Below are 22,397 nucleotides of genomic sequence, written 5' to 3'. Positions count from 1 at the left end.
ACTCATGCATGCGAACCTGTATGCGATGGTGATTTTCAACGTATTTTCATTTAAATGTTTACACAGGTTTTTCGGGAAAGTTTGTTCTAGCGTATATGTCTGTTCTCTGTGCCCTAAATACTGATATAATGCTGATATTATGCCAGAAAAGGCGAAGTATAGTGCTAATACTGTGCAGAGATTGACAGCTCGTTTTTGCAATACTAATGCTATTATATAGCACCAGCGCACGAATGTCAAATTTGAAAGCATCATATTGGTACTACTAATGCTATTAAAAATCTTCAGCTGGCTATCATTGTCCGCCATGGTTCTAAAACCATTTCTTATGTTTCCTTTCGGTATGATGAGTAATAATTAAAATATAATGTTCTGTTTAAAACCGTAATTGATTCTTTTCTAATGCATTGTAATGAAAATCCTTAATGGGTTTTTGTTCTGACAAGATATGAATGTTTTACGAAAATTACCTTTAGTATGTCTCGAACTGAGATACCTTGCCTCGTCCTTTACGGTAAGTGCGCTGCGTTTGCTGCCCGGACTATATTGCATATGTTTGATTGAAATGAAATATACCGAATATAATCTTCAAGAAGAGTTACATAACAAATAAACCCACAGCATTACAATAGCATTATATTGGCTTTCTATTCGCTCTATAATAGGACTAAATGCACTTGTAAAGCTTACATGCTTTAAAGATCCTTGAAGCATGTACGCGTTATATCAACTTTATATACGCATATAGAGCAAGCGATAATGCTATATTTCGGATGTGCATTTATGCATTATTGATGCTAATATAGAGCTTTATTGCATTGTTAACGCTGTAAAAGAGTTTCAATGCAATATCAGTGCAAAAGTATAGCCAATATAGTGCAATGGCTTAATGCTTATCGTTACTTGGGAAGAATACATACTTGTTTCTTTTTCGCTCAATAGCTAACAAAACACGATTATTGTCAAGTTCCCAAGTAACCATAAACATTAAGCCACCGCACAATACTGGCTATACATTTGCACTTATGTTGCATTGAGACTCCATTATATCATTCAAAATGCAATAAAGCTTCATATTAGCCTCATTAATGCATACATGCACAGCCGAAATTTAGCATTACCGCTTGCTCTGTATAGTATATAAAGCTGATATAAGGCGTACATGCTTCAAAGATCTTTGAAGCATGTATGCTTTACATGTGCATCTAGTGCCACTATATAGGAAATATATAGCCGATATAATGCTATTATAATGTTGTGGGTTTATTCGTTATGCAACTTCTCGAAAAACGCCATTAGTTTATTAAAATTACTAACCATTCTGGATAGTGATTATAACAAATTAAGAGAAATCAGCAAAACAAATGTTTGTTTACAAATCTGATTAACCCTATTCAGTTGATATGGAGACATTTTTTAAATAAAATAATCTGGCAGCCGTGTAACAACCCTGGCGATATTCGATGTTTATTCTAATTTTGTTTTGTTCCAATTTTACGTTGAATTCATCGCATTTGTTTAACTGTCAGCAAACCTTTTTATCCGCAGAGAAAGAAAAACGCAGAAAACAAACATCACTGACGGAATTACAGTAATCTGTCAAAGTAATTTTCACAATCTTGTTCACTTTTCATTGCGAAAAAATGGTGGACGTGGCTAAAGATTGATGCGTATTTTTCGAATTTGATGGTCCTTTTGGAAATAAACTCCTCGTGATTTGCAAGTGTTCACTACCAGAGAGCAAGTTCTAGTGATTTTGTTGTGAACGGTCAATAATCTTTGGAAAAGTTGTGGTTAATTTTGCGTTTCTTCCTCTGCGGGCTTGCAGAAAAAAGATTCTAGTGAAAGTGGGCAAGTTGCAGAATATTAGTTTAAAGTGGAGAAAAATGTCCGAGGTTGTGCTTGTTGGGAAGGGAGGATTGCCGGCGGTCAACTCGCTAGCCGGAGGATCAGCGGGAACGCAATCCGATCCGGAAATGAAGGGTTGGCTTCTCAAATGGACAAATTACCTCAAGGGATACCAGAAACGGTGGTTTGTTCTTTCCAAAGGAGTTCTCTCTTATTACAGGTAAGCCGTCGAGCTGTTTTGCACCCGCACGGATTCCGAACAGGATTCGTCGTTTTCATTCCATTTCCCCGTTTTCGTTCATTTAGTATAGTTGTAACCTCTATCTTGTAATCGTCACATCCATTTCCTATCTACTATCTATAAGCCATTTCAAGACCACTATCATTGCTCTAGTCATGGCCTGTTTTTTCATTTGTATCACGAATCAGAAATCATCTTTCGAGTTTAAGCAGAAACGCCAGCACACGAACACTCATTTCCGGGAGTTAACGATTTGGACGTTTCCGGCTTAGTATGGCTAACATGCTGCAATGCTCAAGAATTGTTGGACTGACATTCTGGCAGATTAAATATTGAATATGTTTAAAAAAAATAGTGTTTTTGTTTTTACCAAGTTTGAATGAGTGCAGCACCAAAGTTGTCAAAAACAGAAATGTCAACAAATAAATCAAAACAAAATTTTTTTTTTCGCGTTTTAATCACTCCTACTATTTGTAATTGAATGTTATGTCATCGCAATAATACACAAGGTTTGTTTTTATGGCTTTTATCCTCGCGTTAGTTTTTTTGTATTTGTTTATTAACATTATGAGAACCTGTCACCACGCTTTATTCAGGTCAAAGAAGAATTCAACATGAAGTGTCAGAGTCGATAAAGAATGGGATGCTGACTTTAATGGGGCCGCCTAATAGAAATTATGAATATCACGAACTCACTCTATGTATTTATTATATGATACATTCCGATTTTTTACCATTGTCCGGTAATCAGTTTTGGCAAACCATGCTGATAGCGTATTTGTTTCCCGTTTTGATAGTTCTCTTATCAACAGCTGTCCCATTCATTCCTTGTCTTTTACAATCAACGCTCATATAGTCATATATTTAAATTCTATCTAGACAAACGATCACGTTTCTTTCTAGCAAGCGATGCGAGTCGTGGTAATATTTTTAGTCCTGTTATCTCTGCCCCTACCTCCTCATATTTCGTCAACCTACTGGGGATTTCTAATCGTTTATTGCTCATATGCTGTATACCTTAAATATAACGATGAGCTGAACTTAATCTATGCGAGAATATTTGTTTCTTTTCATCGAAACTTAGTATCAAATGTGGCAAATGGCACAGTTCTTGCCAAACATATGATAAGGACCAGCCAACTATCAACGGATCGTTATGCTGCCGGTTTCCCACAGGGTTTTCTTAATGCATATAGCTTGCGGCGAAACAGAGTCAGATCTCACTATGAACACGAACAATTCGACGGACACTAATTTCACGATACATGGATGGAACTAACTGGTTTTGGAGTCGCGATGTTTCGGAACGAATAAACAAACACAATTTGGGACCATTCATAAATTACGTAACGCTTTTAGGGGGGAGGGGGTTCGACAAGTTGTTACATATTGTGACATAGCGGGAGGGGAGTGAGCAAGATCGTTACGTAACATGTTTTCACCGAAGAAAAGAAATTTTCAAGGAATTTGTTACGTAATAGAGGAGGGGGGTATACAGAAATTTGTGAGAATTTGTTACATGGGGGGAATGGGGAGTCAATTTTGGCAATTCTTGCGTTACGTAATTTATGAATGGTTCCTTTTCGGATTCTTAACAATACTGGCGGGTTTCGCGGTCGCGGTCTTTCGCTTTATTCACTGCCTCTTTTCCTCCGTATGTGTGTTTTCGATTGTCATTTCAAGTACAGTGGGTAAATACTTAAATTCTAGAGATTTGGGGTCATAAATTAAAAAATGTGAAATAAATACTGCAATTGGGCGCCAACACTTTGATTGGACATTTTGGACAAACCTTTACTCGCAAATCGCAGATGTTGGTAGTAAACAAAAGCGAAATTTTTTTCTTTAATAAACTGCTGTGAACGACCAGTAATAGGTTGTCTGGAATTTGCCTTCAAAGAGAACTCGGACAGTTTGTCGATAGTTCAATTATAGGCTCGTATATATCTATGACCTGAAGACATACACTTTAGTATATGCTGTATCTTTTTTGTTAATTTAATATCAAAGCTTGCAGTTACAATTGAACATGTCATAGTTGTTTATTCTTTTTAAACTGCAAGTAATCAGTTTTTGGGCTTATATCTGATGATTACGTGTTTCTCGTGTGATAAAGGATACAAATTACCTGTACAAATGAAACACGTACAATCTTAGTACTACATTTCTCGACAAACATATGATTAGGTCTCAAAAGTCCACTGTCAAAATTCACTTCGGGGGGAATTCCGTACGAACCGTTAATCAACCAGCACAGCCGTTGATAGCAAACAAAGGAGAAAAATTTTCTCTTTCATTGACAGCTGCTTAGGTGATAACGGTTTCTCCAAAATTTCTCCTTAAAGTTAATTTTACCATTTGGCTTTTGAGCCATATTATGTTAATCGAGATTGTCCTTGCTTGTTCGAAAGTCCAACTTGACGTTACAATTTTTTTTTAACCTTCAGTGGTGGTCGCCAATGGTGATCAGTTCTGTGCTATTTGTCATGCCATGCAGAGTATATTGTTCAACAAGCACTTAAAAGTTATCGTCGGTACATGATGCAATCCTTCTCATTCTCACATACGCTCGTTGAACCCCGTGCGCCCAATTGTTTGCTCGTGATTTAGATTTATAATTGCTTGTTCCGTGCATGAGTTTGCCACAATTTTTCCACACGGCATTTTTTATCGTTTTAGAATGATCTAGTAAAAAATGCGCGTAGGTATTAATATAAATAACTGAGTACATGCATGCCAAATAGTTTGAATGTGTACTAAAGCTCTGGTGTTGATTTTCTTTTACTGTGTTTCAGATAAATATTCCACTCATGGAATCAGGAATCATTTTACTTTTCCCACACAATTCTGTCACCGTGCTCGACATACAATTTTATTTATTTATTTAACTTCTAATTCAACTGTTGAAATTGGAGCGTTAGACGAAAACTATAAGTAATATACTGATAAGTTGCACTTGAATTTAATTTGTTATTCCATTTTCAATGACGAGTATTTCTGTAGTAAACACTAAATTTATGTGCATGTGAAGAAGCGTTGAAAAAATTTTGGTGAAAATGTAAACGTGTTCTTAACTCTTCGGAAGTCGCGCAAATGGCCCACTGAACGAACTGCCGCTAAGACGATTTCGCTAGATTTTCAAAGCAGCGTGCACTCAGTGCACTAGCGCGACTTCCGGAGACTAATCGTTGACTCAATCGTTGGCCAGTATAATCACATTGTGCTCTCTTATATTCTTATCTGCGACTAACTTTCTAATTATTGCGTGATATATTAAATTTACATCACCTGTCAGTCAGGAATGCCTCTTATTCTTGCATCAGTTTTCTTTAAATCGAGAATAATATGCTCTGAATTTTTGCTAATCGTTCCGTTTTTTCATCTTTACTGTACATTAGAGTAGCTCGCGGTTGTATGGGAAAATTTCAAAATGATTTAAACTAGCGGGCACAGCACTTTATGAGTTCCTTTTGTGGTCCCAAATGCCTGTGCATTGCGTTCAAAGTTTGCATGAGATTTTATATAGGGAAATCAATTTTTTGGTACTTACGTTAATAAAGATCCCTATTTCACTCAATATGAAAAACCAGCTTTATAAAACTATAGTTCAAACCTTGGTCAACAACTTTGTCGAAGACCGTAACTAGCTACGAATTTTCAAAAAATAGTTATGACGATTTTAAAACTTATGGGTCAATCCAAATGCAGAAATTGATTACTTTTTCCAACACTGTCAGCGCACCACCGACATCGACATTAAAAACTTAGATAAATGAGAATATGTTCATCACAGAGACTTGGTACCTTTGAATGAAATCTTCAGAATGAATTGCTGAATAACAGACGAAGTCAGAAAATTAAAAGAAGAGGGGGGGGGGCTTGTGTACTCCCCAGTCTCTTTTTAGAATGTTTTGTATAAGACAAAGAATCATTACATCCTTGTAAATGTCAACGACTGAACTTTCTTAATATTTTGATAGACCCAAATATGAATCATACTACAATCTTTGTTGAGGGAAATAACATTTACAACATTTAGAACTCACACCTTCAAATTTGTGTTGCTTTTGCTTTAGGCAAAACTAACTCAGGTCTGGAAAACGCGTTGGGTTCTAACCTGAAGTATATTTCTGGTTCACCAAGATCACCTCTGTTTTGCGTGAACCTAACCCAACTTCATCACAAAAAGGCTTGTTTGAAGTAACTATCCTGGTTTCGTTCCTAGATTCTCAAACGAAAGCTTCAATAGAAATGATTCCGAGACTTCAAGGGATCTAAGGATATGCATTTTTTTAAATTCTGACTGAACGGCTAAGAAATAGGGTTTTAAACTATGCAAAACTTATAAACCGGTGTACCATTTTAAATGAGATAACAATAGAGCCCTTAAATAGTAGCACTCAAACACGTAAGATTTATTTATAAACCGGTATAAAACAGCGTTGAAGATGTGCTCCTTATATTATACTAAACTATCTAAAAATGGAACTGGGGAGTACACAAGCCACCCCTCCTCTTCTTTTCATTTTCTGACTACGTCTATGTTATTCAGCAATCCATTTTGAACATTTCATTCAAAGCTAACAAGTCTCTGCGATGACTATATTCTCATTTATTTAAGTTTAAACTATCGGTGTCGTGGTGCACTGACAGTGTTGGAAGAAATAATGAATTTCTGCATTTGAATTGAGCCATAAGTTTTAAAATCGTTATAACTATTTTTTGAAAACTCGTAGCTACCGTAGTTACCGTATTTGACAAAGTTGTTAACCAAGGTTTGAACTGTAGTTTTATAAAGCTGTTTTTTCATAGTGAATGAAATACCGATCTTTATTAACATAAATGCAAAATAATTGATTTCTCCATATAAAATCCTATAGGGGCCGTTCATAAACCACGTAGACTCATAGGGGGAAAAGGGGGGTCTAGCAAAAGTCTACGTTTGTCTACGAGGGGGTTGGGGGGAGGTGTTCTTTGAAAAAATCTTCGTAGACTTTTATTTTTTATTATTATCGTATTACTAATTATAAATGGGATTTAAAGAGAGTTGTATTCAAAATATCGGTCTATTCAACTAGGTGTATTTATACAGACACTTCAAAGCTAGTACACTATTGAGGTCTCAGTAAGCGACCACTCAACCCAGAACCCATGATTTTTTTTGGACAACCTCACACCTTGTTGTTTCTTGCGTATATTTGATATAGCTTTGATCTAGGAAAAATACAAAATGTCAATCGACAATCGTCCAAAATTCCTCTCGACGGAAGATTTTGACTGTGAAATCATCTGAGACACCACTAGTTAGCAGACATGCATGGACCATTAAATGCATGAACCATAAAAAGTTAAAAAATTGTCAAAGTTAAGCATTAAAGCCACCATTGTAACAACAAAACACCCGATTTTTAACAATTAATGGATCAATTTTATAATTTTTCTTTATTGATTTCGGTGGTTAAAGTAGTAGTGTAGTTAAACTTCTACAACAATGTGTTTGCTCGAGTTAATCAGTTTCTCGTGCAATCATCTACGCTGATTTCATAATCTTTAAACACCTGTTTAATTATACGTCTTGACCCTACGCAACTCCGTGCAAACCGGTTCTACTATATTTATCTTCGAAAATATTCGGAGTTTAGCTTTGATACTTTGTGATAATAATCTCAGGTGATGTGGCTATTAATTACATAAGAAAAATAAATATTTTTGGGAAGATTTGAAAAGCTTCGTTCCCTTAATCAAATAAGGCAATTTAGATTATCTTATTATCTTAGAAATATTGAAATTTGTTCACGAAATTTGTGTGCATGTTTGGTTTACTCTTTTAGTCTAGATGATAGTACACATCGACAGTATTATTTCGTAATTGTTTCTTATAATTTAACAATTTTGAATGCACCAGTAAGGCTCAAAAAGTGTTTAGCAATTCTTTATTGTTGGTGTAGGTCGCACTTCGGCCAAAATTTGAACTAGCTATAGCAATATATCTTTTTACACTTACTTGAGTGACTAACCTTGAAACGAAGTATTCCGCTACACATACGTTGGAAAGCACCTTGAATTGGTATTAATTGTTTTGATCAGTCATAGACAAAAAACCAATGTGAAAAATCTTTCTTTAATATTTAAAAAGATTGAAATAAATCTGAACGCTAATTTTTAATTGAACATTATAATTATAATCAATCAGCAAAATGATTTTTGAAAGGTGTGTTTAATGAATCTAGAAAAAATACTAGTTTTTAACGGCAATGTTGCCAAATATGCAACTTTTTAGTTTTAAACTAAAACTATATTTTTCTCGTAATACGCATATTGGTTACAGCAGGCCTTTTTGCCACATAAAAAGTTACACCATCTTTGCTCGGTCTGTTTCTGACGCTCTTTTGGGATAATGATGACATTCTTCTCAAGATTTTGTTTGAATACTTCCCAGGATTCTGATCAAAGTTTTCTTAAAATTCCAATGGAATCTATTTCTGAATTTGGATTGAATACTTATCCGTATTTCTACGGTTTTTTCTCCGAATTTTGATGCTGGATTTTAGAAAAAAGCTTTTCAAAGGTCTGGTGGAATCCTTCTCAAGATAGAATTTTGCTGAAGATTATGATTTATTCAAGATGCGGATAGAATCATGTTCCTATTTTTAAGTAAATCCGGTAAAAATTCTGATGAATATCCTACTCTGAGTTCCACTGGGTTTTGACACAATATTACTCTTCTCCCATTATCAATTGTTTCCTGCTCAGAATTTCAATGGCATCTTAAACCCCTTCATGCCCATGTTATCCACATTTCTGAACGACTATAACTTTTGGTTTCCACAACGTTTGTTTACACCGATCATTTGAGAACTAACAGTAATAAATATTATCAGTAGAACAGAAGTTATTACAATTATCAATTGTTTCCTGCTCAGAATTTCAATGGCATCTTAAACCCCTTCATGCCCATGTTATCCACATTTCTGAACAACTATTACTTTTGGTTTCCACAACGTTTGTTTACACCGATCATTTGAGAACATAACAGTTATAAATATTATCAGTAGAACAGAAGTTATTACAATTCATCTGATTGTGCTCCGCTGAAGCAGTGCTGCCAAGGATAGTTTCTGTTATTGTTTTTCACCAATTTTGGAATATTTTCGTAGGCTTTAATATTATTGAAAACTGATACAACTTTCTAATTAATTCCTTTTTTTATTAAAGACTAAGAGTGAATCAATTTTCCTTTTTTTATTTTTTTTATTTTTTGAATGACATTCAATTAGCAAGAGACTGGAAAGTGAAGTATATTTTTCAATTTTAAGAGACATAGTTCTCAAGAGAGAGAGAGAGAGAGAGCAACGAGTTGAAGGAAGAAAGTTTAGAAAAGCGTGGAAAAATGGTCATATGAGAAAGCTTAAAGTTTACCCGCAACTTAACGCTTTGTCTGCTACCGCAGGAGTAAGGATCTTTCGGCATTAGAAATACGAATCACCTGAGTCTGCGTCAAAGCCCCGGGTAATCGAGGTTGATCTGTATTGCAAAAGACACAACTTATTAGAAAGTTTGTCTTTGAGTTCTTGCACAAATAGCTATAAACAACTGATATATACCGTTAACTCATTACCAATATAAATAATAAATGAAAATCAACTGAAAATACAAATCACACCTTGAAATTCTAAAAAATCGAATAGGGCCAAAATAGGTACATTTACGTTCGCCATAATAAGAAAATTTACCCTGACCATTTTATTTCCAATTTCTTCGCGAATGAAGCTTAAATTCATAAAATAATACAAAAACAAATTTAACTCATAACTCTCCGAGCTCTCGATCGAAGCAGTTCGTTTTCTGGTGCTGTGCATAAAGTGAACAAGAATAAATTGTCAGTGAAGGTCAACCATTGTTCGAGGCAGTCTTTGTTCGCCGGTGCCCAGGCTGGTGAAGTGAATACCAGAATAGCCGGAATCGCCGCTATATAAGCTAAGTATTTTTTTTTCTTTCATTTCCCTTTCCCCGATCGGTCTCTACTTCTGCCCTTTCCCCTGAATATAAGTTTCATCTCTCGTTTACACCACGTGTTATCCTCGTGCCTAAATGGCCGAGGGCGAAGTAACATTGGATGGGAATGATATTCCCATGGATATACCGGATAAACCCGAAATTACTCCCTCCCCTGATTCCCCCAGTCCTCCCCGTATTAAAACATACCCAGCCAGTTCGACTGGACCCTGGGTGGTGTATTTCCGGCCCAACACGAAATCGCCCAATATTCTAGAAATCTCACGGGAGCTGACTGCCAACTACCCGTCCGTGGCTCAGATAACACGTGTTCGAGCTAATAAGATACGCGTTATAGTAAATGACCTCGACCAGGCAAACCAGATTGCTCGCAGCGAGCGTTTTACGAAGCAATTCAAAGTGTATGTGCCTTGTAGAGTTGTGGAGATCGATGGGGTCGTCGCCGAACCGGGTCTAAAGTGCGAAGACCTGTTGAAGTACGGGGTTGGCTGCTTTAAGGACCCTTCACTTCAAAAGGTGAAAATTCTGGAATGCAAGCAATTGTATTCCGCAAAAACTGAAGATGATAAGACAACTTATTCTCCGTCAGACTCGATTCGGGTGACTTTCTCCGGATCTGCTCTTCCCAACTATGTCCTCCTGGATAAGGTTCGCCTACCTGTTCGCCTATTTGTACCGCGGGTAATGAACTGCAGCAATTGCAAGCAACTGGGCCACACAGCCACTTATTGTGGCAATAAAAAACGGTGCGGCAAATGCGAGGGAGAGCATGAGGATGACGCTTGCGGTGGAGAAACTGAGAAGTGTATTTACTGCGGGGGCCCTCCGCATGCTCTTAAGTCATGCCCGGCGTACAAGCAGCGCGGGGATAAAATTAAGCGCTCCCTTAAGGATCGCTCGAGGCACTCTTATGCAGAAATGCTAAAGAATGCTTCGCCATCTGTCGCTTCCGAAAATTCCTTTGCTCTTTTGGCTGGCGTTGAGCAAGAATCTGACGACCCACAAGAGGGAACATCATTGGTTAACCCAGGGGAATCCAGGAAGAGGAGAAATCTAGCCTCCCCTACATTGCCTCGTAAGGGTGCCAAGGTGTCGTCCACTCAGAGTGCGCCAACCGCAATCAATAAATCCAACGGAAGTGATGCACAAAAGCCGAAGCAATTTGCTCCAGGACTTGGAAATATTAATTCTAACAAGGAGTACCCACCACTTCCAGGGACACCAAAAACCCCAAGTGTCCCCTTTTTTCAAACAGATACTCAGTCCAGTAGCGGACTAATGAAATTTTCTGACATAGTGGACTTAATTTTCACAGCTTTCAATGTTACTGATCCTCTTAAAAGCCTTCTGATACGTTTTCTCCCTATAGTGCAAACATTTTTGAAGCAGTTGACTACTAAATGGCCCCTCCTTGCAGCGATCGTATCCTTCGATGGCTAAGTCATCGAACGAGGTCACCGATTCGATCACTGTTCTACAGTGGAACAGCAGAAGTATCCTCCCGAAAATCGATTCCTTTAAATTTTTACTAAATAGTTTAAAATGTGATGCTTTCGCATTATGTGAAACTTGGTTAACTTCCGATATAAATCTCAACTTCCACGACTTTAATATAATTCGTCTGGATCGAGAAAACCCCTATGGAGGAGTACTTTTGGGGATCAAAAAGTGCTATTCTTTCAACCGAATTAACCTCCCTTCGACACCAGGCATTGAAATTGTCGCTTGTCAAGTTTTAATCAAAGGTAAAGACCTTTGCATTGCTTCCATCTACATTCCTCCTAGAGCCTCGGTAGGGCACCGAACGCTTTGTAATATCACGGAATCCTTACCGGCACCGCGGCTAGTTCTGGGAGACTTTAACTCGCACGGTACGGTATGGGGCTGTCTTCATGATGATAATAGATCAACATTAATCCAAGATCTTTGCGATAATTTCAACATGACCATCTTAAACACGGGAGAAATGACGCGGATTCCTACACCACCAGCACGCGCAAGCGCGTTGGATTTATCTCTATGCTCGACTTCGCTACAGTTAGATTGCACGTGGAAGGTGATCCCTGATCCCCACGGTAGCGATCATTTGCCTATCGTGATTTCAATTGCTAACGGTTCAAGACCATCGGAAACAATCAATGTATCGTATGACCTCACACGGAACATTGATTGGAAGAGTTACGCGACCGCGATATCCGTTAAAATCGAATCCACTCAAGAACTTCCTCCGGAGGAAGAGTACAGGTTTTTGGCTGGCTTGATTCTCGACAGTGCGAATCAAGCTCAGACTAAACCAGTACCCAGCGCGAATACCCATGGACGGTCTCCCACCCTGTGGTGGGATAAAGAGTGCTCAGAGCTGTACGCGGAAAAGTCCACTGCATATAAGGCCTTCCGGGAAGACGGGTTACCCGCTAGCTATCTACAGTACGCGTCGTTAGAAAGGCGAATGAAGAGTCTAATGAAAGCCAAAAAACGCAGTTATTGGCGCCGGTTCGTCGACGGGTTAACGAGAGAAACAGCGATGAGCACTCTTTGGGGTACGGCTCGACGTATGCGTAACCGTAATAGTACCAACGAGAACGTGGAATATTCAAACCGTTGGATATTTGCTTTCGCCAAGAAGATCTGTCCGGACTCTGTCCCGGTACAGAAAACGTACCGCGCCGCGTCTCCTCACGATACCGCGAACGAAACACCGTTTTCGATGGTGGAGTTTTCACTTGCTCTCTTATCATGCAACAATAACGCCCCAGGGTTAGACAGAATCAAATTCAACTTGCTGAAGAATCTACCTGACACTGCAAAAAGGCGCTTGTTGAATTTATTTAACAAGTTTCTTGAGGGTAACATTGTCCCTCATGACTGGAGGCAAGTGAAGGTCATCGCCATCCAAAAACCAGGAAAACCAGCCTCCGACCACAACTCATATCGGCCGATTGCAATGCTGTCCTGTATTCGGAAGTTGTTCGAGAAAATGATCTTGTTTCGCCTCGACAATTGGGTTGAAGCAAATGGCTTACTGTCAGATACACAATTTGGCTTCCGCAAAGGCAAAGGGACGAACGATTGCCTTGCGTTGCTTTCTACAGAAATCCAAATGGCCTATGCTAACAAAGAGCAGATGGCATCAGTCTTCTTGGATATTAAGGGGGCTTTTGACTCAGTTTCTATCAACATTCTGTCAGAGAAGCTGCACCAGCATGGTCTTTCGCCAATTTTAAATAACTTTTTGCTAAACCTGTTGTCTGAAAAGCACATGCACTTTTCGCATGGCGATTTAACAACATCGCGATTTAGCTACATGGGTCTTCCCCAGGGCTCATGTCTAAGTCCCCTGCTCTACAATTTCTACGTGAATGACATTGACGATTGTCTTGCCAATTCATGCACGCTAAGGCAACTTGCAGACGACGGCGTGGTCTCTGTTACAGGGCCCAAAGCTGCCGACTTGCAAGGACCATTACAAAATACCTTGGACAATTTGTCTGCTTGGGCTCTTCAGCTGGGTATTGAGTTCTCCACGGAGAAAACTGAGTTGGTTGTTTTTTCTAGGAAGCGTGAGCCGGCGCAACTCCAGCTTCTATTAATGGGTGCAACGATCAACCAGGTTTTCACATTTAAATATCTCGGGGTCTGGTTCGACTCTAAAGGTACCTGGGGATGTCACATTAGGTATCTGAAACAGAAATGCCAACAAAGGATCAATTTTCTCCGAACAATAACTGGAACATGGTGGGGTGCTCACCCAGGAGACCTGATCAGGTTATACCAAACAACGATATTGTCGGTGATGGAGTACGGGTGCTTCTGTTTCCGCTCCGCTGCGAACATACACTTCATCAAACTGGAGAGAATCCAGTATCGTTGCTTGCGCGTTGCCTTGGGTTGCATGCACTCGACCCATACGATGAGTCTCGAAGTGCTGGCGGGCGTTCTTCCGCTAAAAAATCGATTTTGGGAACTCTCATATCGATTGCTCATCCGATGCGACATTCTGAACCCGTTGGTGATTGAAAACTTCGAGAGGCTCGTCGAGCTTAATTCTCAAACCCGATTTATGGCCTTGTACTTCGACTACATGGCACAGAGCATTAATCCTTCTTCATATACTCCCAGCCGTGTTCGTTTCCTAGATACTTCTGATTCTACTGTATTCTTCGACACATCCATGAAGGAAGAGATTCGTGGAATCCCGGACCATATACGCCCGCAAGTGATCCCCAATATATTTTATAATAAATTCCGAGAAGTCGACTGTGACAAAATGTTCTACACTGACGGATCAAATCTCGATGGGTCCACTGGCTTCGGTATCTTCAACAATACTATCACCGCTTCATTCAAGCTCAATGATCTTGCTTCAGTTTACGTCGCAGAGTTAGCTGCAATTCAGTACACCCTTGGGATCATCGACACTCTGCCCACAGATCACTACTTCATCATTTCGGACAGCCTCAGCTCCATCGAGGCTCTTCGTGCGATGAAGCCCAAAAAGCAATTCCCATACTTCCTGGGGAAGATACGGGAGTCCTTGTGTACGTTATCTGAAAAATCTTATCAAATTACCTTTGTTTGGGTCCCCTCTCATTGCTCTATCTCGGGCAATGAAAAGGCCGACTCATTAGCAAAGGTGGGCGCATTAAATGGTGACATATACGAAAGACCAATCTGCTTCAACGAATTTTTTAGTATTTGTCGTCAGAGGACACTCAACAGTTGGCAAACCTCGTGGAGCAATGGTGAACTTGGACGATGGCTACATTCCATTATCCCAAAGGTATCAACGAAGCCTTGGTTCAGGGGGATGGATGTGGGTCGGGATTTTATTCGTGTAATGTCCCGACTTATGTCCAACCACTACACCTTGGATGCGCATCTGCGGCGTATTGGGCTTGCGGAGAGTAGTCTGTGCGCTTGTGACGAGGGCTATCACGACATCGAGCACGTTGTCTGGGTATGCGCCGGGTACTTGGACGCCAGGTCTCAGTTAAAGGATTCCCTTCGGGCCCGAGGTAGACTACCCAATGTCTCAGTCCGAGATATACTGGCAAATCGTGATTTCCCCTATATGTCCCTTATTTATACTTTCATAAAAACGACAAATATCCCAATTTAGCCCCTTTCTTTTTATTTCTCGTTTTAGAAGCTTTCTCTTGCCTTGTGGGACCGATCAGCTCCAGACTGCAACTATGTAACCGCCGTCGCACTTACCACTACGGAAACTGAAGCGAGAGCGACTCAAGGTCCGATGACTTTTGAAGGATTCCCCGCGGGTCCGAAGAATACCATCCGCCAATCCGACCTACTAGACTGAGGCGGTAATCTTTCGCTGATCTCCCGTTTGAGCGAAAGTTGCAAGTTTTGCTCTTCTCTCCCGGTCACCATCTACGCTTTCTCTCCCCTGTCCTTGATACAACTGCTTCTACAGCCCCCCTCTGAATATCTTGACCAAGCATAAGTCTCCGCTAAAAAAGTTCAAATTTGTATTCTGTATTCCTAGTTTTAAGATAGTTGTAATTTTACCTCTTTGTTAAAACTATTGTCCCCCATCTTGTAAATAGAATTGTATCCCTAGTCTTAAAACACATGCGAATTTTCTCATAAATATTTGTTCCCCCTTTTGTGTACCAAACTATATTGTTAGTTTTAAGATAAGTGTAAATATTTCCTAAAAATTATTACTATTGAATTCCTTGTTTTAAAATTTTTTCATAAAAAAAATCTTTCGCCCCCTCTCTTGTATATAGAATCTTATTTCTAGTCTTAAGATAGCTGTAAAATTTTTCTTTTTTAAAAAAATATTTCAACATTGTAACCTCCTAGTTTTAAAATATACAAAATGTAAAAACAAAAGAATTTGGCACCGCCAAGCTAACGCATTTGTGCCTATCAAATAAACGAAATGAATAAAAAAAAAAAATTTAACTCGATTATATTTTTATTGAAGTCCCCAGATAATCGAGTCCGACCTGTATAAGGATTCTAATAAATTTTGGATAAACCTTCCTGGTTGAATATTGTATAAATAAAGATGCAATCGACAATTAGTCGAGTGGCACTGTGATGCTGAAAACGATAGAGGCAAGTTATGCTTATCCATTTTGCTTCTATCCATTTCATCTAAAAATGTGGATTACTCTGTTAATTGACGTTTAATTATTAGTCAAATTTTCAGCTAGTTTAAAAAAAAATAAGGGGTCCTCCCAGTAAAGCTTAGTCGGAATTCTGACTGGCTCTATATTGCGGCTAACGTGACATACGAGCATTAAAAGTGTCACTATGGTTTACCATCAAAAGGCTGAAAATTAAAAAGTACGAAAAAATAAGGTGGAATTTCTAAATGCCTCACGCTGAAAACTTCAAAAAATCAAACGGCGAAAAAAATCCAAATACTCAAAAAGCGGAAACTCATAAGGCAAACTTTTTTGATATTCAATTATTTCACATTGTGTTCCCCTTGATTGATCAGCCGGGGAAGAAATCATATTAATTGACAAGATTAATAAAAAAAACTAATGTCGAAAGACAGCCCGAATAGAAATTTACAATAGCATTACCCTACAAACAATCATAAAATAATATGTACTTACGGTTATCATTGTATCAACATTGTTAGACGTAGAGTTCTCGCAGTACATTTACAATAAAACTTCATCTAACAATTTATTTTACTGTCCTGCGATAAAATGATAGTGTTCCCGAGAAAAAAGTATGGAAGAAAAACAATTTTTTTTTGTTAAGATACATACCCATCCTCCTTAAGGTAAAGGTCGATTTTACTGTAGAAACATAAGAGTTTATTGTTTTACATTTCTTAAAAAAGAAATGTATAGAATTCGCTCAAACTTTCAAGATCTTATATACCAAACGATTCAGCTCGATGATTTGTGACAATGTCTGTGTGTGGGTGTCTGTGTGTGTATGTAATGGACAAACTCTCATTCGTGTTTCACTGTAACGGCTGAACCGATCTTATCCAAATCAATTTCAAATGAAATGCCTAACACCCAGACAGAACTCTATTAAATTGTTTTGGATTCTGATGTTTAGTTGCTAAAATATGAATGCGTCAAAATGTAATGTGTTGTGTTATTTATGTTTTTTTGGAAAGTACTCTCGAAATGAGATACAAGACCAAAAACAAGCAATCAACTATTATTGCCGAAACGGCTAAGCTTTGGTCCATTGAACCTTCGGAGGATTTATTGAATGTTATGTACTGTTTCTTTTGATATTATGTGTTCATAGATTAATCCCCCTATAAGTGAAATAGCTTCATTATTTTTTTTAAGTAATTATATTGAGATGATGTCTTCAGCCAATTTGTAGCTCTTTCTTTTACAAACAATATTACTAAAGACACGAAATGTCTATCTTGTTTTTTTTGAAAAGTTATAGCATGTTATTTATTGTTCAATATAGTTATGATCCGTTTTAAAAAACCAGCCAAATTTTATTTCGATAAAACGGAAAAGGATGATATTAGGACATATTTTGTATTTCAGTTTTCTACCTACCACCGCTAGGAATGACCACCGAACAATTTCAATTTGCCTGGATATACCGTGATCACTTATCAGTGTGCAAACATACATTTACCACTACCTTCTGACAGTAAATTTTCTAAATTATGATCATCGTATCGATCTGGATCATATCTCGGAAACCGAGAAACGAAATAAATGACTCCAAGTAATTGGAAACAAAGTCAAAGTCCACAAGAAACTTCTTCGAATACTGTCTTCTTGAGGATTATTTTTGAGGATATATTTTTCCTATTGTATCGAACTACACCAAATTTTTGGTAGGTTGTTAAAAGACTAATTTAACGGTTTCTTCGAAAATATGGCAAACTTTCTCTCATTCTTTGTTTTTTTTTGGTATTTTATGTCCTTAATTAATAGGTACAATTAAGGGGGTAGATTGCTCGAGGAGACAAAAAAGAAACGTGTTCGTGATTTTTGGAAAGGGAAGGGAAAGTTCTAGCTAGTATGTATATTTGTAAATACCATTGAAAAGCTAAAATAAAAATTTTCCTTGGAAAACTTCACTTCTTGGCGGAGTCAAAGACTATTTCTTCATTGCACAATGTTCTAAAACGTCGTTTTCGTGCTCAAAATGAATAGCGCCTAAACCGTTAACTTTAGAAGTATAGTTTGTTCGGAGAAGTTGGTGCCCTTATGATTGCGCATCTACAGGAGTATATCATTTAGTAATTAATTCACCTACAAGTGATATACGAAATTTATTTTCTGAACTAATTAAGATAGAGACATTGTGTCTTCAGCAAAGTTGTAGCAAATATAACTACAAAAGAAATTGCTGAAGACATCATATATCTAACTTTAATAGTTTGCAAGTTATGGAACATATTATATAAAAGACCCCTTAAAATTAGTTTTTTCATCATAACTTTTTTAGACATTCTCCTACCTTCTTGAAATCTTCCACATTAAAACACATATTTTTGCCGAACAGAGTTACTTTCTATTTGTTGAATTTAAAAAGATATTCCAAATTTTGTGATATTTTTGGGGTAACTTCCACTTTAAATAACTCGTTAAGGAGCAAAAAGGAGCAAACAATATCATAATAATCTGAAAGTACTAGCATTTTACTTTCATATAGTGGCGCAATTGTTAGTCGACGCGATTCTCCCCGAGTGTTATGTTCAAAATAATGTGCCATCGTAGTGGTTTAAAATGAAATATTGAAGTGCACTGCGATAAGCAGCTTCATTATTTCATGGTAGATTTTAAGGGGTCTTCCATATAATATGTTCCATAACTTGCAAACTTGCGTTGGTATTACCTTGTACGTCCCACAATCATCAGATATATAGTTTAAGATGTAAGAAACAATATTGCCGAAGACTGAAAATTGATCCGATTTTCCAGTAAAAAGATATACAGATGTGAAGTTATGTGTTCATTGCACGTGAATTTGACATTTTCAAAAATTCTGTTGACCTTCAAAGCTAACTAACTTTGTCCGGTGACTTCCAATCAATATTCAATCTTCAACAAAACTGTTCGCAATAAAAAAAGCTATGTTACCTAAAGTTTTTAAGTTAGCAAAGTCACTGTGCGAGTTTTTATTGAATTTTGAGTTTTCATTTCAAATTTTCCATATATATCACAACAGAAACTTGAAGACGCTTGCGAGTGAACTAGAGTTGTCAAAAAAGGTTATATTTGGCATTTGGTTGGTGGAGCCAATTACCATTTGATATAGCAGTGTTGCGATAAAAGGTCAACATTGTTGCCGGTCTAATAGATACCCAAAATCTCAACGCCAGCATTTCCGCATGCGAAAGGAATTTTAAACCATCATATTTTGAACCATCAATTCTACGTAACACACCATTTAAATATCAACAAAGTTAACAGACCTTGTACATATGTATATATTGTAGTAAACTTTACCTAACTACATTGCTATTCATAGTGTGCATGTCAATCGCATAAAAACTAATCCCTTGTAAATGGATGTACCTCATTAGACATAAATACCTTAGGCATACGGACGTTTGGCATACGTACGTTAGGCATAATTGACGTTAGGCATAATTGACGATTGGCATTATGAACGTTAGGCATAAATTATAATTATTAATTTCTCGACGCACAGCTTAGCTTAGCTTAGTTTGGCTTAGCTTAGTTGACCGCCCATGAGTTTCCCGTGTATCATACTTGGGAGTAGTACATCATATTCAACGTGTAACCTAAAGAGACTAAGATTATAGTATGATCAATAACGTAGATGACCACGCCCGCGCAGATCAATTTAGGGATGGAAAAGGAATGTTAGTTCAACACTTGTGTCTATTATGACCGAGGAATTCTCTGCATCATGCACCAGTGTCGATTGGTGTTAGTAGGTAGGGAGATGAATCAGGGTATATCTTGGTAGATATTGTAATTTAGCCAAGTAATCACGCGCTTTGTCTTTTCACTTTAGATCAAAGTTTTCTGGTGAGCGACCACCAGTAGATATATGAATGGCATTCGAATAGGAATTTTAATAATTATTCATGCGCGTGGCGTTACATAAAAAGATAAAGCCGTGTGGAATATACTAGAGGTCTATTTATCTACTAAGTATGTACTAAGTTGCTCGCGATCAATTTCCGAGAATTGGGAACGAGCAATTTGAAGTCCGAACAACCGGCCATTGGGAGTATTGCTTCTTATTAACACTTCAATAATCATTCCAAACTCTACAGTACAAAGCAAACGTACAAAAAGTATAAAAAATATCCCAAATGAATGTGAAGAAATTCAATGCGAAATGTTACTGACCAGTTGGCATCTCCACTATCCCTATCAGACACGCTCCCATAATTGGGTTAAATGCCAAATTGCAAACGACATGTTTATTATGCGTAATAAATATATTAAGCATAACGACAAGGGCCTTGATCCATTGGTAGCCCAGAAGAAGAATGGATGGGAGATGAGCAATACTGATAAATACCGACTTCCACATGAGCGGTTCAAATTCGAAAAAGTGGGTCATAGTACTGCACTGGATGATTTTGAAGAAAGGGCCAGGAGTGCGAATTTACGAAGTTTTAGCTTCCGATAGCCCTACATTTTCTGACAGATTGTAGTTCTGGAATGTTGAAAAATTTACCTCTGTTTAGAAAAGCAAAAGTAGTACAAATTTATTTTGACACATCTACAGATCACTTGCCACAAAAACTTTTTTTGTAAAATTCGAAAGCTTAATCTTAGGCCAATTCAATAAATTTCCTACATACGTCTCCCAACCTTTGAACGGAGCGGATCGTTATATTTCACAGTGGTGTTCGGTGTGTAAATTCAGTGATTCAAGGTCATCCTTTGTTCGTTCGATAGCTGCCATTCTGCTGGTGCCGGCAGTAAATCCAGTACATTGTTTTCGCTGGTGCGGAACAATCGACGTTGTTTGCAGATAAGTTTTGCTTTATTTTTTTTCCTCGTTTGCTTTCTTTCCTTTTCCCTACTTTTACTCTACCTTGTAATCAAATAATAAGACACATTTCCGTTTATATAACGCTCTGCCCTCGTGCTAAAATGGCCGAGGGCGAAATACCATCTGATGTAATCATGGAAGTCCCTGATCCCCCTAATACTCGCATTGCTCCCCGTATAAAGCAGTACCCAGAAGGTTCCTCTGGGCCATGGGTGGTATATTTTCGGACCGGAGAGAAACCGGTTAATATATTAAAACTTTCTCGAGATCTGACTGCTAATTACCCGGCCGTAACTCAGATAACACGTGTTCGGGCAAACAAGATACGTGTTCTAGTGAGTGATCTCGGCCAGGCAAACGCGATTGCTTGCTGTGAGCGCTTTACGCGGGAATTTAAAGCGTACGTGCCTTGTGTGGCCTGTGAAATCGATGGGGTAGTGTCCGAACCGGGCCTGAAATGCGAAGAACTGTTGGAGCACGGGGTTGGCTGCTTTAAGGACCCCTCTCTTGAACAGATTAAGATCTTAGAATGCAAACAATTGTATACCGCAAACACCGAGGGAGGTAAGACTACCTACTCTCTATCAGGCTCGCTTCGGGTGACATTCGCCGGGTCCTCTCTTCCCAACTACATCCTCCTTGACAGGGTTCGCCTACCAGTTCGCCTGTTTGTACCGCGGGTCATGAGCTGCAGCAATTGCAAGCAGTTGGGCCACACAGCCACATATTGTGGAAATAAGAAACGATGCGGCAAATGCGAAGGAGAGCATGAGGATGACTCTTGCGACAAAGAAACTGAAAAGTGTTTTTGCTGCGGGGGCCCTTCACATGCTCTTAAATCATGCCCTGCGTACAAGCAGCGCGGGGATAAAATTAAGCGCTCCCTTAAGGAACGCTCAAGGCGTTCTTATGCAGAAATGCTAAAGAATGCTTCGCCATCTGTCCTGTCCGAAAATCCCTATGCTGGTTTGGCTAACGTTGAGCAAGAATCTGACGACCCACGAGAGGGAACATCTTTGGTTAACCCAGGGGAATCCAGGAAGAGGAGAAATCCAGCCTCCCCTACATTGCCTCGTAAGGGTGCCAAGGTGTCGTCCACTCAGAGTGCGCCATCTACAACCAATAAATCCAACGGAAGTGATGCTCAAAAGCCGAAGCAATTTGCTCCAGGACTTGGAAATATTAATTCTAACAAGGAGTACCCACCACTTCCAGGGACATCCAAAACCCCAAGTGTCCCCTTTTTTCAAACAGATACTCAGTCCAGTAGCGGACTAATGAAATTTTCTGACATAGTGGACTTAATTTTCACAGCTTTCAATGTTACTGATCC

The 22,397-nt window shown here is 38.4% G+C and overlaps 1 protein-coding gene across 3 annotated transcripts in view; it reads left to right on the top strand.

Annotated features, from left to right (window-relative positions):
* The first annotated feature begins 1,575 nt into the window (after positions 1-1,575).
* LOC131689054 (oxysterol-binding protein 1) overlaps positions 1,576-22,397 on the top strand; it is a 90,297-nt gene continuing 69,475 nt past the window's right edge. For 2 of the 3 annotated variants that reach the window (XM_058973816.1, XM_058973815.1), the window contains exon 1: positions 1,577-2,068. In XM_058973816.1, coding sequence (XP_058829799.1) covers positions 1,887-2,068 — 182 coding nt within the window. In that variant the 5' untranslated portion in view covers positions 1,577-1,886. Of the gene's footprint in view, positions 2,069-22,397 lie in introns of all 3 variants that reach the window. The other variant, XM_058973814.1, reaches the window with a different exon arrangement.

Source organism: Topomyia yanbarensis, chromosome 3, assembly GCF_030247195.1.
Source record: "Topomyia yanbarensis strain Yona2022 chromosome 3, ASM3024719v1, whole genome shotgun sequence".
NCBI classification, from domain to species: domain Eukaryota; kingdom Metazoa; phylum Arthropoda; class Insecta; order Diptera; family Culicidae; genus Topomyia; species Topomyia yanbarensis.
Note: the sequence above shows the minus strand (reverse complement) of the source record. Positions and strands in the feature narration are given on the sequence as shown.